Below are 14,696 nucleotides of genomic sequence, written 5' to 3'. Positions count from 1 at the left end.
TGGTCTGTGTGGTTTGTGTGTGTGTGTGTACTAACCTCAGTCTTGCTCCTCAGTCCTTTCCTGACTGCGTCCAGTATGGTGTACTGTACTATCTCCTTGTAGTCCTCGTCTCCCCGACCCACTGCAGCCAGACGTGTAAGAACAGCAGACAGACACAAGGTGGCGTTGTCAGCCAGGGACATGTCTCCAATCTACAACACAGGAAGGAAGACGGTTGAATTTAATGAATGGACGAATTACATTGCTGTTAATATTCCTTTGAAGATTCAATTATTTCCACAATCATCAGAAAACGAAGAGCAAAAAACCACAGACATGTTAAGCAATATGGTTTGTCGACAGCTACATACGGATACATTTATTGATTCATAAAGTGGACAGGACGTCTAAAATAAGACGGGAGCGTTCCAAGATACGACCAAAGTCGACGCAATAGTCAAGAGACCGGACTGCAGCGTAACCCCCATCTGTAGTGTCTGATCTGTCCCGTGTGTCTGCCGTGCGTGTGTTGGGTCTCACCTCGAAGGAGGCGAAACAGTTGTGCATCATGGTGTAGATGAAGTTCATATCCAGCGTGTCCATGTCGTTGATCCTCCTGGTGGCCTCCTGGAAGGCTGTGAGACGCACGTCGAAGTACACCTCGTCCAGGTGACGACTGTCAAACGCATTCAACTGGAGGGAGAGAAAGGGCCGATGGTTATACATGGCTGTGTGTGTGATAAACATGGGTTGTTTGTTCCTGTGTGTGTGTGTGTTTTTTCGAGCCCTACCTTAGCAGCTGTATCTGTGATGTACTTCAGTCCCCTTTCCAGGTCTCCCAGAGTCTGTTGGGAGACAGTAACACAGGTAAACTTTCTGCGATTCACATCATACGGACCACTAGATATGAGTAACGGGGAGCACGTAAGGCCCGGCTTCAGCAGCTAAAGATGTGAAAATGAGTGAGCGCAACAGAACACACACATCTGGAGTCAGGCTACGGGGGCCCGGGGTCCTACCTGGAAGACGGAGGTGAGGGCCTGCCTGGGCAGCTTGTTGTGGAGGATGGAGAACAGTCGACTGATAGGCTTGAGGAAGGAGGCGGGATTAGAACACTGTCTTAGCAGGTTCTGGACTGTAGACAGGATGTCAATCTCGGTCTCCTGAAACACAAGGGAAGGGAAATACATTTACATTCGAGTCATTCAGCAGACGCTCTTATCCAGACCTTACAGTCGTGACTGCACACATTTTTTGTACCGGTCCCCGGTGGGAATCGGGCCCGCAACCCTGGGGTTGCAAGCGCTGTGCTCTACCAACTGAGCTACACGGCAAATACTCATGAGCGTAACTTTATAACATATAACCTACCACAACGCAAGGAAATGACAGGACAGATCAATAATGAGTGGGAGCTCATGTAACACATACCATGGTATAACGTAACACAACCTGGCATGACGTTACCTTCGAACAATCCAATACAGCCTGAAGGCCTAAACAAACAAACCACAACACAGACACAACATATCCCTAGAACAATAACACGCCGTTGTACCTGTGGGTTGCGGGCCTTCTGGAGGTATGGCAGCAGCAGGCGGATGAGCACTGAGCTCTGGTCCTTATCACTCACAAACCTGCTGAGCCTGGAGAGGAGAGAGAGATCATGACATTAGCCTGTGGAACCCATAACTATCATCACCACCATACAACGACCTGAAACCTGAGAGGGAGAGCTGTGATAAGATCACAAAGAGCAGGGGCTAGAATACGCCATCTATGATCAGTTGGCGTTAGAGATTATTCGACTGTCTACAACAGGGCTCTCCAACCCTGTTCCTGGAGAGCTGCAGTCCTGTAGGTTTTCGCTCCGAACACAATCTAGCACATCTGATTCTAATAATTAGGTGGTTGATAAGCCGGAGTCGGCTTAGTAAACAACTGGGGTTGGAGTGAAAGCCTACAGGACGGTACAGTAGCTCTCCGGGAACAGGGTTGTAGAGCCCTGGTCTACAATGATCACAAAGTCAGCACGTCGCCACAGCACGGTAGTCAACGCTTCATAAAGGACGCAGAAGGATGTGAGGACCGAAGGACTTACTTTGAGAGGATGTTGAGCTCCTTGGCCACCTGGGATCTAAACTTCTTCTTCTTGAGTCTGACAGAGTTGCGTACGATGCCACTGAGGTACTGTAGCAGGGTGGAGATGTGGGGCTGGAGTAGCCTGGCACCCTGTTTCAGATGCTCTGAACAACACAAACAAACCATTCATTTCTGCATCAATGTGCACACTTTGTATTTGCTATTATTTACAAGGATTTTTTTATTTATTACAAACGTAATTTTTTTTGCATTTGCTTATACCTACTAGAGCCCATAGTTTTTCCATGTCACCAAACGAGGAAAAACTTCCTAGTCTGGTCCATCGTTATACTGTTTAGTATTTACTTTTATTAGTAGCATTTGCATATTCTAGCAGTGGCCCTGTAAACATTGCATTTGCGTATTCTATATGTTGTCCATAGGCCTCACCCAAAGAGATGTAGGCTCCCTCTGGTGGCTGGGGGAACACACTGCCGTTGACGCTCAGCTCCGCCTCCTCACCCTCCGAAACCAGAAGGTCCTTCGTGGTCACCAAGGACTCGGCGATGTCCATCACCATGGCAACGGTCTGAGTGGAGACATTCTTGGCGGAGAGCAGGGCGAACACGTTGAGGAGGATGTCACACTCCGGGTGACCAGACTTCTGCTTGGCCAGGAGGGGGAAGTACCTGAGAGAGGAGGAGAGGAAAGAAGGTGGCCACATTCTCCCATTAACATACTGATCTCATTGTGAAAAGGACTTGGCCTTAGTGCAGCTGAAGTCTCAACACAAAGATAGTTTGATAAGCTTACCTGGGATTCTTGCTCCAGACGTGGATGAGTTTGAGGAGGGGGGTGGGGGAGTAGGGGCTCTCTGTTGGCAGACGGCAGACCTGGGGCCAGACGATAGCCTGGAAGACGGCATCGAGCTCATCTGGGGTGAAGCTGTACGAGTCAAAGCCATCAAAGAAGTCCTGGATCCGCAGGACCCCCAGGCGCCTCAGGTTCTTCAGAGGAGCGATACAGCCGGCCTTTAACTGGGCAGAGAGAAGAAAAAAAAACATTGTGGAGTTTTTAAAACCTGTTCATCTATTTTTAGCCTTTCAGCTGCAAAGAGTAGGAAAAAAAAACAAGAGGTGACAAAACAACTTTAAGGAGTTTACTGACTTGTCCCAGAAAGCCATGTTTGTGTGCAGTACCATACATGAACATCAACATGCTTTATACATGCTCACACCTGCAACTGCCAGGGCAGGCCTCTCCGAGCCTCCTGTTCTAGTATAGGTCTCAGAGGGCGAGCTGCGGAGTACTGCCATAATGGCTACACTGCAGCTCCTGCCCAAGACCAGAGGTACCGACTTGAAACTTTACTAAACGTTTTTCTCAAGAGACATCAAATCAAATTTGATTTTGTCACATGCGCCCAGATACAACAGCTAGACCTTAACAGTGAAACGCTTACTCACAAGCCCTTAACCAACAATGCAGTTTAAAGAAATATAAGTAACAAATAATTAAAGAGCAGCAGTAAAATAACAATAGCGAGGCTATATACAGGGGGTACCAGTACATAGTCAATGTGCAGGGGCACTGGTTAGTCGAGGTAATATGTACATGTAGGTAGAGTTAAAGTTACTATGCATAGAACCCAGGAGCTTATTATCAAGCTTCTCTGAGTAGGAGTGCTGATCTAGGATCAGGTTGCCCCCTGTCCAAATAATCATTTTAATCATGATCTAAAAAGGCAAAACTGATTGTAAATCAGCACTCCTACTCATCCAGCAGCCTCTAGTTACATTTATTTTTAATTTGACCTTTATTTAACTAGGCATGTCAGTTAAGAACAAATTCTTATTTTCAGTGGTGGCCTAGAAACAGCGGGTTAACTGCCTGTTCAGGGGCAGAACCTTGTCAGCTAGGGGATTTAAACTTGCAACCTTTCGGTTACTAGTCCAACGCTCTAACCATTAGACAACCCTGCCGCCCCTGGTCTGTCCCCTGGTCCAACAGAGAACATACAGTAGGTTTCTCAAGACTGAGCATCTGTGAGACAGTGAGACCCTCCGGCTGTGTAAATACCTGTTCTCTCTGGTTGAGGATGGTGGAGACAGAGGCGGTGACACACAGTAGGATCTGCAGCACCCTGGGCAGGTGTGTGTTGATGAGGTGGCCCAGTTTACTGATGACTGTGTTGACTATGTTCAGCAGGCTGTGCTGCCGACCCAGAGGAAGGACGGCAGAGAAGTCCGTCTCGGATATCGCTTTGTCTACTGCAGCTAGACACAGACCTGGAGAGAGGGAGGGGAGGAAAAAATAGAGAGAGAAAGAAGAAGAGTTGTAAGTGTTCGAATGTCACACTTTTAAAACAAACACATGTCCACACACACACACACACACACAACTAGGCTAAAGCTACAACATAACGGCCAAATAGACCGATGAGACAGAGGGCAACAGAGCCATTCACTGAGGAATAAGACGAGAAACACTCCGCTCCCATACAGGTTGTATATCACATGACCAGAGGGCGCCCTACCCTGTCCGTGGTGGCAGACGGGCTCCAGCAGGAGGTCAATGAACATGCCCAGCTCCTCAGACTGGCATCCTGCCAGGAACCTCAGCACGACGGAGGAACGCTGCATGGCGCCAGACTTGCCCTGGAACTTACTGCCAGTCTTACTGCGCATCCGCCCAAACAGAACCCTACAGAGGTTAGGTTAGAGGAGAGGGGGAGGGGTTATATTGGAGTAGTAAAGGTGACACATAAATAGGCCACAAGTTTAAGTTCACTTGAAGACACAGACGAGTAATAACAAACAAGAGTAATCGCACACGCGCACGCACGCACACACACCTCATAAGCAGCGGGATAAGCTGGGCCCTGTGCGAGGCGTCCACCATGGCCTGCTCCTCTGAGATGTTGAAGTGAACGATCTCATCCTTGAAGTGTTTGTCATCCAGCAGCCTCTCCAGATTCTCCCTGGACACAACAGTCACGTCAAAGACATTCAATAGACTTTGGGTCCAGAAGCACAAGACATTTCAGATACAGAAAAAGACATCAGATGAAGACATTTCATTACTATATCACAGCAAACACAGAAAGACCGTGTATCAAATGTCCTGCCACCAGATACTGAATCAAGATATATTAGCAAATCCACAAGCCTATCGGCCTGTACAGCTTCAAAGAGGCACCAGAGCAATGTTGTTCACAGGGTCTACACAGGGTCTCCAGGCTGATTCAGTGAACTCTGTCAGTGGTACACTATGGGAAATGAAATAACAGAACTCCTATTTCCTTCCATCATTCTGCTCTCAGTGATGTTAGATGGGAAACGGTTAGTAAATGGATAGTTTAATAAGGGAAGTGAAGAGAGGAACTCCCGTCAGATCTGTGGTCCTGGGTGGAGGTTAACATTCCTGCTCAGTGGAACCTGAGAGGGCCAGTGATGTCTCTGATCTCTATCAGCACTGGTAACAATGACTCCCATTGAGGGACCGGGAGTCCATAACAGTTATTACAGTATCCCTTACTCTTACTGCGATCACCTGAACAGACTGTAAAAGGACTAAAGGTGTGTTACGACAAGAGGTAAGACGAGACGTTGTGCGACCGTGTCGTTCGGAAATAAGCCAGAGAGCAGACTTACTTGTAGGGGAGGACGTTGGGGTCTTTGTAGGTCAGAACACACTCCAATGCTGCCCTCTGAATCTGCTGGTCCTGGTGGCACAGCAACTGAACAGACACACAGTCACACACTGATAGCAGTACACTGACAGAGACTGCCCGCTGTTTAGGTAGAAAGGCTGATAACGGGTCAGATAAGTATGTTTAATTGAGTATACAGTTAATGCATGGTAAAATAGGCATATAGCGAGAACAGCCGAGAGTGATTTCATGCGAGTAGCTGATGTGAGTGAGACCTTTAAACAGGTCCACATTCACAAGGCCGCAGGGACAGACGGATTACCAGGACGTGTACTCTGAGTATGCGCTGACCAACTGGCAAGGGTCTTCACTGACATTTTCAACCTGTCCCCGACTGAGTCTGTAATAACAACATGTTCCAAGAAGTCCCCGTGTCCAAGAACACTAAGGTAACCTGCCTAAATGACTACTGACCTGTAGCACTCATGTCTGTAGCCATGAAGTGCTTTGAAAGGCTGGTCATGGCTCAAATCAACGCCATTATCCCAGACCCACTCCAATTTGCATACCGCCCCAACAGATCCACAGATGACTCAATTTCCATTGCATTCAAAACTTCCCTTTCCTACCTGGACAAAAGGAACACCTATGTGAGAATGCTGTTCATTGACTACAGCTCATCGCTCAACACTATAGTGCCCTCAGAGCTCATTACAAAGCTAAGGACCCTGGGACTAAACACCTCCCTCTGCAGCTGGATCCTGGACTTCCTGACAACACATCCGCCACGCTAAACCTCAACAAGGGGGCACCTCAGGGGTGCGTGCTCAGTCCCGTCCTGTACTCCCTGTTCACTCATGACTGCATGGCCAGGCACGACTCCAACACCATCATTAAGTTTGCCGACGACACAACATTGGTAGGCCTGATCACCGACAACGACGAGACAGCCTATAGGGAGGTGGTCAGAGACCTGGCCGTGTGGTGCCAGGACAACAACCTCTCCCTCAACGTGATCAAGACAAAGGAGATGATTGTGAACTACAGGAAAAAGAGGACCGAGCACGCCCCCATTCTCATCGACGGGGCTGTAGTGGAGCAGGTTGAGAGCTTCAAGTTCCTTGTTATCCACATCACCAACAAACTATCATGGACCAAACACACTAAGACAGTCGTGAAGAGGGCACGACAAAGCCTAATCGTCCTCAGGGGATTGAAAAGATTTGATATAAGGTTCTACAGCTGCACCATCGAGAGCATGGTTGCCTCACTTGGTATGACGATTGCTCAGCCTCTGACCGCAAGGCACTACAGAGGGTAGTGTGTGCTGCCCATAACATCACTGGGGCCAAGCTTCCTGCCATCCAGGACTTCTATACCAGGCGGTGTCAGAGGAAGGCCCTAAAAATTGTCAGACTCCAGCCACCCTCGTCATAGACTGTTCTCTCTGCTACTGCACGGCAAGTGGTACAGGAGCGCCAAGTCTAGGACCAAAAGGCTTCTACCCCCAAGCAATAAGAATCCTGAACAGCTAATCAAAGGGCTACCCAGACCCCTCTTTTACGCTACTGCAACTCTTTGTTTATTATCTATGCATAGTCACTTTAACTCTACCTACATGTACATATTACCTCAACTAACTGGTGACCCCGCACATTGACTCTGTACTGGTACCCCCTGTATATAGCCTCCACATTGACTCTGTACTGGTACCCCCTGTATATAGCCTCCACATTGACTCTGTACCGGTACCCCCTGTATATAGCCTCCACATTGACTCTGTACCGGCACCCCCTGTATATAGCCTCCACATTGACTCAGTACCGGCACCCCCTGTATATAGCCTCCACATTGACTCAGTACCGGCACCCCCTGTATATAGCCTCCACATTGACTCTGTACCGGTACCCCCTGTATATAGCCTCCACATTGACTCTGTACCGGTACCCCCTGTATATAGCCTCCACATTGACTCTGTACCGGTACCCCCTGTATATAGCCTCCACATTGACTCAGTACTGGTACCCCCTGTATAGAGCCTCCACATTGACTCTGTACCGGTACCCCCTGTATATAGCCTCCACATTGACTCTGTACCGGTACCCCCTGTATATAGCCTCCACATTGACTCTGTACCGGTACCCCCTGTATATAGCCTCCACATTGACTCTGTACTGGTACCCCCTGTATATAGCCTCCACATTGACTCAGTACCGGTACCCCCTGTATATAGCCTCCACATTGACTCTGTACCGGTACCCCCTGTATATAGCCTCGCGATTGTTATTTAACTGCTGCCATTAACTTATTTGTTACTTTCATTTTCAACTTTTTACTCTTTTTTTTACTCAACACTTATTTTTCATAAAACTTCTCAAAGCATTGTTGGTTAAGGGCTTGTAAGTAAGCATTTCACTGTAATGTCTACACCTGTTGTACTCAGCGCATGTGACAAATACAATTAGATTTGATGATGATATGTGAGATAGGTAAGTTTACCTGAGTATACAGCTCATTGAGGCTATTCTCCAGGTACAGAGAGCGAGGGTTGGTGAACTTGGCAAACACCTTCAGGTGAGCGATGAGTTGCCTGGGAAAGAAATTAAAATATCTTTAGAAAATACTATATTTGCTTAAAATAAGAAAAATGGCACTGAAAATGTGAAACAAAAATAATATGTTTTATCTCCAAAATCTTCAACGTGATCATCTCTTACTTGGCTGCTGCTCTTTTTGGTGGCATCTTCCTCTCTGGTCTATCCTCCTCCTCCTCCCTGTTCTCCTCTTCCTCTCCCACCGTGCTAGCCTCCATGGCAGCAGGACTGCTCCTCTTCCTCAGGTCCTGAGTAGGCGCCACCAGCAGGTCAGCTTGGTAGAACTCATTCCTGCCAATCGTGAGAGGGGAGGGGCATAGGGTCATTTAAGACAGTGGACAATGGTGCTCTTTCTCAAAAGCCTTTCTTAGATTTATTGCGTCTGGTCTCCTCCTCAAAATAGGAGGGCAGTGTAGTGTGTAAGGCTGCAGTCTCTAGTCGTGTGTAGGGTATAGTGTAGGACGAACCTGATGAATCGTAGCAGCAGTGGACTGAGCTCCCTACTGCGTGGTTCTACGCGGTCAGGGACCAGAGCCATGGCCCTCCACAGCAGGCCCCTGAAGTTAGTGAAGTCTGTCCTCTCGCTGGGTTCAGAGGTCATCTTCAGACGCTGCAGGAACAGCACCCCCACGTCCCCGCTCTCGATGACATCACAGCCCGGCTCCCCTTGCAGCGCCGAGCCGCCATCTTCATCATCGGCATCATCGTCGCCTTCACGCAGCTCCTTTTCTGTTAGACAGGCCATTTTCTTGATCGTTTTATATCGACACAAATAGCTCATCACAGTGTTAGAAAAACAGATCACAAATGAGCATGCACTCACCAGCAAGACCTGCCACCAACTCCAGCTGCTCATGGTAGACCCTCCAGAATTCTTTGTTGTCCATTCCTCTGGCATGGGTCCTGGAGAGAGAGACACAACACGAGGAAGAGATGAATTGCGTTATTTTGGGGGGGGTTAAAAGGTCATAGAGTATGATCCTTTAGATTTATTGTGGTTGTGTGTTCTTACACGATGAGTTCAATGACTGGGTCCCACAGGGGTTTGAAGTTGACGAACAGCATGGACATAAGATAGCGTAGAGGCACCTGCAAATGGACGATGCAGAACGTAACTTAATCATCGACTAAGTTAATCAAACGTTAATCAAAGGTCCCGAGTCTGTTTCGAAATCTAGGTTCCCATATCTACGTTTTAGGTTCCAAATCTAAGTTTTATGTTCTGGGTACCTGTTGGAAGGTCCCCTGTGTCCCCCGGGGTAGTGATCTCTCTACCAGGTCATGTCTGAGCTTCCTGAGGTGCAGCAGCTTCTCTCTGTAGTCCTGCACGGAGGCAGGGACCAACTCAGCCTGAAAACACACTGCAAACACAGGCTGGACCTCCACACTGTCCTCACTCTGAGAACACAGAGAGAATCAGAGTTCAAATGTGTTGTTATTGTCCATTTAGGCTCAAAATGGAAAGTTCTCTCAATTATCTTCTGCCATGTGAATGAATTCAATTGACTTGAGCAAATAAAGTCATAATTATCAATTTACAAGACATCATTTGGTTGTTATGTACCAACCTCTGACGGTTTGAGGTCAGCCTCAAAGTGGGTCAGAATCCTCAGTGTCAGCAAGCGGATCTGAGGGAGGAAGCATGGTGGAGAGGGTTAGGTCACAGTTTAAACGCAACTAACAAAGTACCCAAAATAATTCTATCTACTTCCATACTTTGGAGCTGTTGGAGGATAGGTTGACGTGCAGCATCTGGTGCAGGTCGAGCAGAGCACCGTGGGATAGGTGCTCGGAGCAGCCGTTGACTGACAGCCGGGTGTAGTAGAGGTCTCCTAGCAACAGAGCCGACATGTCTGTTGGGAACTTCCTGTGACACACACAAACACAGGAAATTGATCAGGGTCAAAGTCCACCAATTCCGAGAACAAAACCAGTTACCAGATTATATAACCAAACATTAATGGCACCAGCAAACTCACACAGATTTACTGTACCAATCCAAAGCTTTATCTCTGGTCACAGCAGTAATCCCCCTAAATGGGAACTACTCTCCAAGAGCTAGTGATATTTCTCTACTTTTAGTACTTACTGGATGATGGGCTTGACCCGCTCCACTGGCACCAGGGAGAGAACCTCAGCAGATCCATTCAGACTGAGCAGGGAGCTGAGGGCCTGCCTGGCCACAAACAGACCGCCTAGAGGACAGAAAAGGGGAGAGATCTTTATTTACCAGCTCCCGGGTTACTACTGGAGGGACAGTTAGGAGCTAGAACAAATGTGCATTGAATGGAACACAACATTCATCTGTATATCAGATAAGAGCAAACATTGAATGGAACACAACGTTCAACTGTTTCACAGATAAGAGCAAACAAGAGCAGCCCATACCTTTCCCCAGCGCTTCTCTCTCCACATTCAGTAGCAGGCGATTGAGGAGGGCTGTCAGACTGGGAACGACACACCCTGCTGCCAGTGGTCTGAGGTGGGGCAGGAGGACCAGGGCTGCCCAGGGCAGGGACAGGTCAGTGATGGTCTGGTTCGGGTCCTGCGGTAGGCTGATCAGAGAGAGGATCAACTCTGGTACTGACACCTTCTCTGTCCCATCACCTGGCTCCTTACCGGGGTTCTTTCCGGTGAAGACCAGGGGGTAGGTCTCGAAGGCCATGGAGCCGTCTGTAGGGGGCGGGGCTTTAGCCAGGATGAGACTGACCAGCACCTCCATGGCAGAGTGACGAGACACAGAGTCTAGACTGGAGAAAAAACCCTCTAGGTACTGTAGCAGACTGGGCAGGAAGAACTGGACAGAGATGGAGAGAAGAGGGAGGGGCGAGGAGAGATGGAGAGAGAGAGAGAGACGTATGGAGTGGCAGAAAGGAGAGAGATTACGTTATCTATGTCCAGTGAAGGAAGCTCACTCTGCCGGAGTCAGCTAGGATGAAATTGCCTGGTGTATTGATGAGATTAGTCCATGTACCTGTTCAAACTGTTTCATGGTGAACATCTCCTTAGTGAACTCCAGTATCAGGTCCTGGTCCATCCCACTGCTGAACACCTTTTTGACCGTGTCCTGTGTGAGTGTGTTAGGCAGGGAGACATTCTCCCCCAGCAGTAGTGAGGAGATGATCTGGAGCACGAGTCTACAGCAGGGTCCTGGGAGGGCTGGGGTCTGGAGCAACTCATGAACTGCCTACAGAGGCACAGAGAAGGACAAAAACATCAGAGGAATCTATACATATGATGCCAACAGTCAGATTTCAAACCAAACTGGGTTCAAGGCAAAAGTGTGATCTGAAAATGAAATGGACACAAAGTATTCTTCTATGTAAATGTATACAGTATAAATGGAGACTGTCAAATACATACAGCGATACACACAGCCTCTGAACACAGAACAAACTCTAAGCTTATTCTTAGTTTTACTTATTCATGTCGCACAGATAAATGGTGACCCCCGGCCCTACCTGACAGACAGCGTCTGGCTTGGTGATCTTGGCTCCGTTGCGGTGTCCCACCAGGGTATGGAGGATGAAGAGCAGACGCTCCAAGTGGTCGGAGGCCTGACCCTCCTCATCAACATCAGTCTTATTCAGGTTCCGTAGGGCCTCACTCACACACGTCTAGAGAAAGACAAAAACAGTCACAGTTAAACAGCCCTGGACCAGGATAATGAACAGTATCACTCAAACAGTCCGACAGACAGACTACAACAACCCATCTGTCACACAGGCCTACAAAGAGTTTACATTGGCACTATGCAGAACCAGTTGTGAGGTAAAAATGCTCCTTAACCTGTAGAGACTCCCACATAACCAGAAAGTGCTCTTTCTCTACGTGATTGGCTGCTGCCTGGGCCATTTGATCCAATGCCTCTCTGACAGCATCCCAGGGTAGAGATACTTCATGGTCAGCACTTGGTCCAAGCTTCCTCAGAGCAATTGGGAGGGCCTGGAGGAGAGGAGAGGGAAGAAGGATACAACAGAAAAGGGTTGTGAATGAAAGATCTTTCAACTGAATATACACGCATAAGACTCCACATTGTTAACCTTTTTCGCAAAGAGTCTAATCTCCTATTTCCTACTGTATAACCTAATGAACTCACCGTGCCAGCGCAGGAGTGGAACATGTTGCGGACTCCTTTACACATCTCAAACAGCAGCTGTCCCACCCCCTCTGCCTTCCCAGGGTGCTCCTCCAGGTCCAGGAACATGTGGTTGAGAAGGGCGTCAAGATCTGGCACCTGGCGGGCATCAATACAATTTATTCAATCAGATCTGATTTCATCACCACTGGATGCCAACTAGGTAAGACCACAACACACCTTTCTCATCAGAAAAGAAAAACTCTCTGCCGCAAACTTTCGTATGTGTTCCTTCTTGTGTGCCAACAGTGTACTGTACAAGCTGTAGGGGAGACGGAGAGATAAGTAAACACCGATGTAATATATGCCAATATGACATAGATAGGAGACGATAACAACAATAACGCTGGAGCTTCTAGCACCTTCTGCCTACTCCTACTGCAGCCAGGTAGGCCTAAGGCCCAGTCTCACCTGTACATCTTGGTCATGTCCTTGACCATGAGTCTCCAGAGGTACTTGTAGAGGTAGGAGAGGCAGGTGAAGGCCCACTCCAGTATCTCGGTGTCTTGGGTCTCCAGGAGAGAGGTGATGATCACAAAGAAGTCAGGGAAGTGGGGGTAGAAATCCATCTGGAGGTCCCTAGCCAGCTGGACCACCAGGCTGATGCATAACGGAGGAAAAAGTTGTGATTTGCAGCACACACACTGCAAGCAACAAGCTGGCCAATGAAGAACAAACATTACATTTGTTTCCACATGATATGAAGCTTGTGTGCATTATTTATTGGCACATTTAGGAACCTTCTACAGAACATATTCCTATCTATAGTTTGTACCTTCCTCCTCAGCCTCACACTGTAATCTCAGGTACACACACACACACACACACACACAGTAATCTCAGGTACATACTCCAGTAGCGGCTGGCAGGCAAGGCTGTTCTTGGTACTAAGGTGAGTCTTCAGGCTCTCCACTATAGACCTCTGATGGAACACCAGAAGGTTGAAGGACTGGCTCTTGTTGGACACCTCCCTCAGGAAGGTGGCTGAGGAACAGGTGAATGGGTTTCAGATTAGTTACTGGGTTCTGCTCATGGGAACATGTTTGGAAGCTTGACAAAAACATGTATTGGGCCAGATGTGATGGTAGTAGTGAAGCTCCTTGGTGTGACGAGTTATGTACTTACTGAAATGCTCTGTCAAATTCAGGTCCCTCCATTTTGTCAGTCCTTCTGAAAAGTAAGTGTCTACCTCCTACAACGGAAAACAGGGTTATATGCCATGGAATGATATTAACAACGACAAAAACGTAATTTTTAACAAATGTAATAGTGGAGCTGCAGTCTAACAGAGAACGCATACCTCCTCATAACTCCCAGCTCTGTCAATGCGATGGATGACATCGATATTGACATTGGCAAGCCTTTCAGCAAACGTGAGAAACTGTAAAGCAAACAATCGAGTTAGCTACTTTCTGTGGTGTACTAACGTTACAGTAATGAAATGCCTCGCTAGCTAGGCTACATATGATATTTAACATATTCAAGCAGCGACGCTTGTTGGTTCATTAATCGTAGCAATGGGAAAAAATGTTTAATTTGAAACTGTTCAGAAAACCAGGCATGAGAGATGGCTATGCATATTAACAAATATTTTGTTATTTCCAATGCAATCGCTAAGCAGTCGTCGCTAGCTATGCTAACAACTGTGCTACACAGATTCCCAACAACACTCACCCTGAATGTGTTCTCAGATTTATGATACGACGACTTGGATTTGATCTTCATTTTTGACGTGTCTATTTTTCTGATGAATGTTAAAAAAATATATGTAATCCACGTTTCAAATTTGTATAAAAACAACAATGTATAGACTAACTGTGTTTACACACATGCCTGATGCCGGGGCGCAGCCATATTGGATGAAGCATCATGGGAACGTTTTGCTTTTCCACGTGGTGAGAAGACACAGAAGGGGGCGTAGTTTTGCAGTTTTGCAAGGATTACTTCCTGGATACTTTTGTTTCTCAATGACAGCTCAGTCAGTGTCCATACAGTGTCCATACCAGAGGTGGCTGCTGAGGGGAGGACGGCTCATAATGATAGGCGGAACAGAGCAAATGGAATGGCATCAAACACATGGATGCATTGCTACCATTCCAACTATGCTGCTCCAGCTATTAACACAAGCCCGTCCTCCCCAATTATGGTGCCACCAACCTCCTGTGGTCCATACATGTACTAACTAGTGGACATGACATACTGGAAACTAAACACATTATACTGGACTGGACATGTTAGTATAAAGATATGT

At 47.6% G+C, this 14,696-nt stretch overlaps 1 protein-coding gene across 1 annotated transcript in view; it reads right to left on the bottom strand.

Moving 5' to 3' along the window:
• utp20 (UTP20 small subunit processome component) overlaps window positions 1-14,319 on the bottom strand; it is a 24,095-nt gene extending 9,776 nt beyond the window's left edge. The window contains exons 1-32 of the mRNA XM_036957546.1: window positions 14,120-14,319; window positions 13,746-13,826; window positions 13,571-13,637; window positions 13,297-13,429; window positions 12,857-13,045; window positions 12,626-12,707; window positions 12,407-12,544; window positions 12,097-12,252; window positions 11,769-11,924; window positions 11,282-11,494; window positions 10,696-11,104; window positions 10,397-10,502; window positions 10,024-10,174; window positions 9,876-9,935; window positions 9,538-9,705; window positions 9,320-9,396; window positions 9,131-9,210; window positions 8,775-9,036; window positions 8,431-8,598; window positions 8,213-8,303; window positions 5,715-5,800; window positions 4,916-5,041; window positions 4,598-4,764; window positions 4,141-4,349; window positions 2,875-3,098; window positions 2,512-2,750; window positions 2,081-2,225; window positions 1,538-1,625; window positions 999-1,142; window positions 771-824; window positions 520-672; window positions 36-191 (exon numbers count right to left, since the gene is read on the bottom strand). Coding sequence (XP_036813441.1) covers window positions 36-191; window positions 520-672; window positions 771-824; window positions 999-1,142; window positions 1,538-1,625; window positions 2,081-2,225; window positions 2,512-2,750; window positions 2,875-3,098; window positions 4,141-4,349; window positions 4,598-4,764; window positions 4,916-5,041; window positions 5,715-5,800; window positions 8,213-8,303; window positions 8,431-8,598; window positions 8,775-9,036; window positions 9,131-9,210; window positions 9,320-9,396; window positions 9,538-9,705; window positions 9,876-9,935; window positions 10,024-10,174; window positions 10,397-10,502; window positions 10,696-11,104; window positions 11,282-11,494; window positions 11,769-11,924; window positions 12,097-12,252; window positions 12,407-12,544; window positions 12,626-12,707; window positions 12,857-13,045; window positions 13,297-13,429; window positions 13,571-13,637; window positions 13,746-13,826; window positions 14,120-14,170 — 4,629 coding nt within the window. The 5' untranslated portion in view covers window positions 14,171-14,319. The remainder of the gene's footprint in view (window positions 1-35; window positions 192-519; window positions 673-770; window positions 825-998; window positions 1,143-1,537; window positions 1,626-2,080; window positions 2,226-2,511; window positions 2,751-2,874; window positions 3,099-4,140; window positions 4,350-4,597; window positions 4,765-4,915; window positions 5,042-5,714; window positions 5,801-8,212; window positions 8,304-8,430; window positions 8,599-8,774; window positions 9,037-9,130; window positions 9,211-9,319; window positions 9,397-9,537; window positions 9,706-9,875; window positions 9,936-10,023; window positions 10,175-10,396; window positions 10,503-10,695; window positions 11,105-11,281; window positions 11,495-11,768; window positions 11,925-12,096; window positions 12,253-12,406; window positions 12,545-12,625; window positions 12,708-12,856; window positions 13,046-13,296; window positions 13,430-13,570; window positions 13,638-13,745; window positions 13,827-14,119) is intronic.
• Between the last annotated feature and the right edge of the window lie 377 nt (window positions 14,320-14,696).

Source organism: Oncorhynchus mykiss, chromosome 21 (genome assembly GCF_013265735.2).
Source record: "Oncorhynchus mykiss isolate Arlee chromosome 21, USDA_OmykA_1.1, whole genome shotgun sequence".
Lineage (NCBI taxonomy): Eukaryota > Metazoa > Chordata > Actinopteri > Salmoniformes > Salmonidae > Oncorhynchus > Oncorhynchus mykiss.
This window is presented reverse-complemented; position numbering and strand designations above follow the sequence as displayed.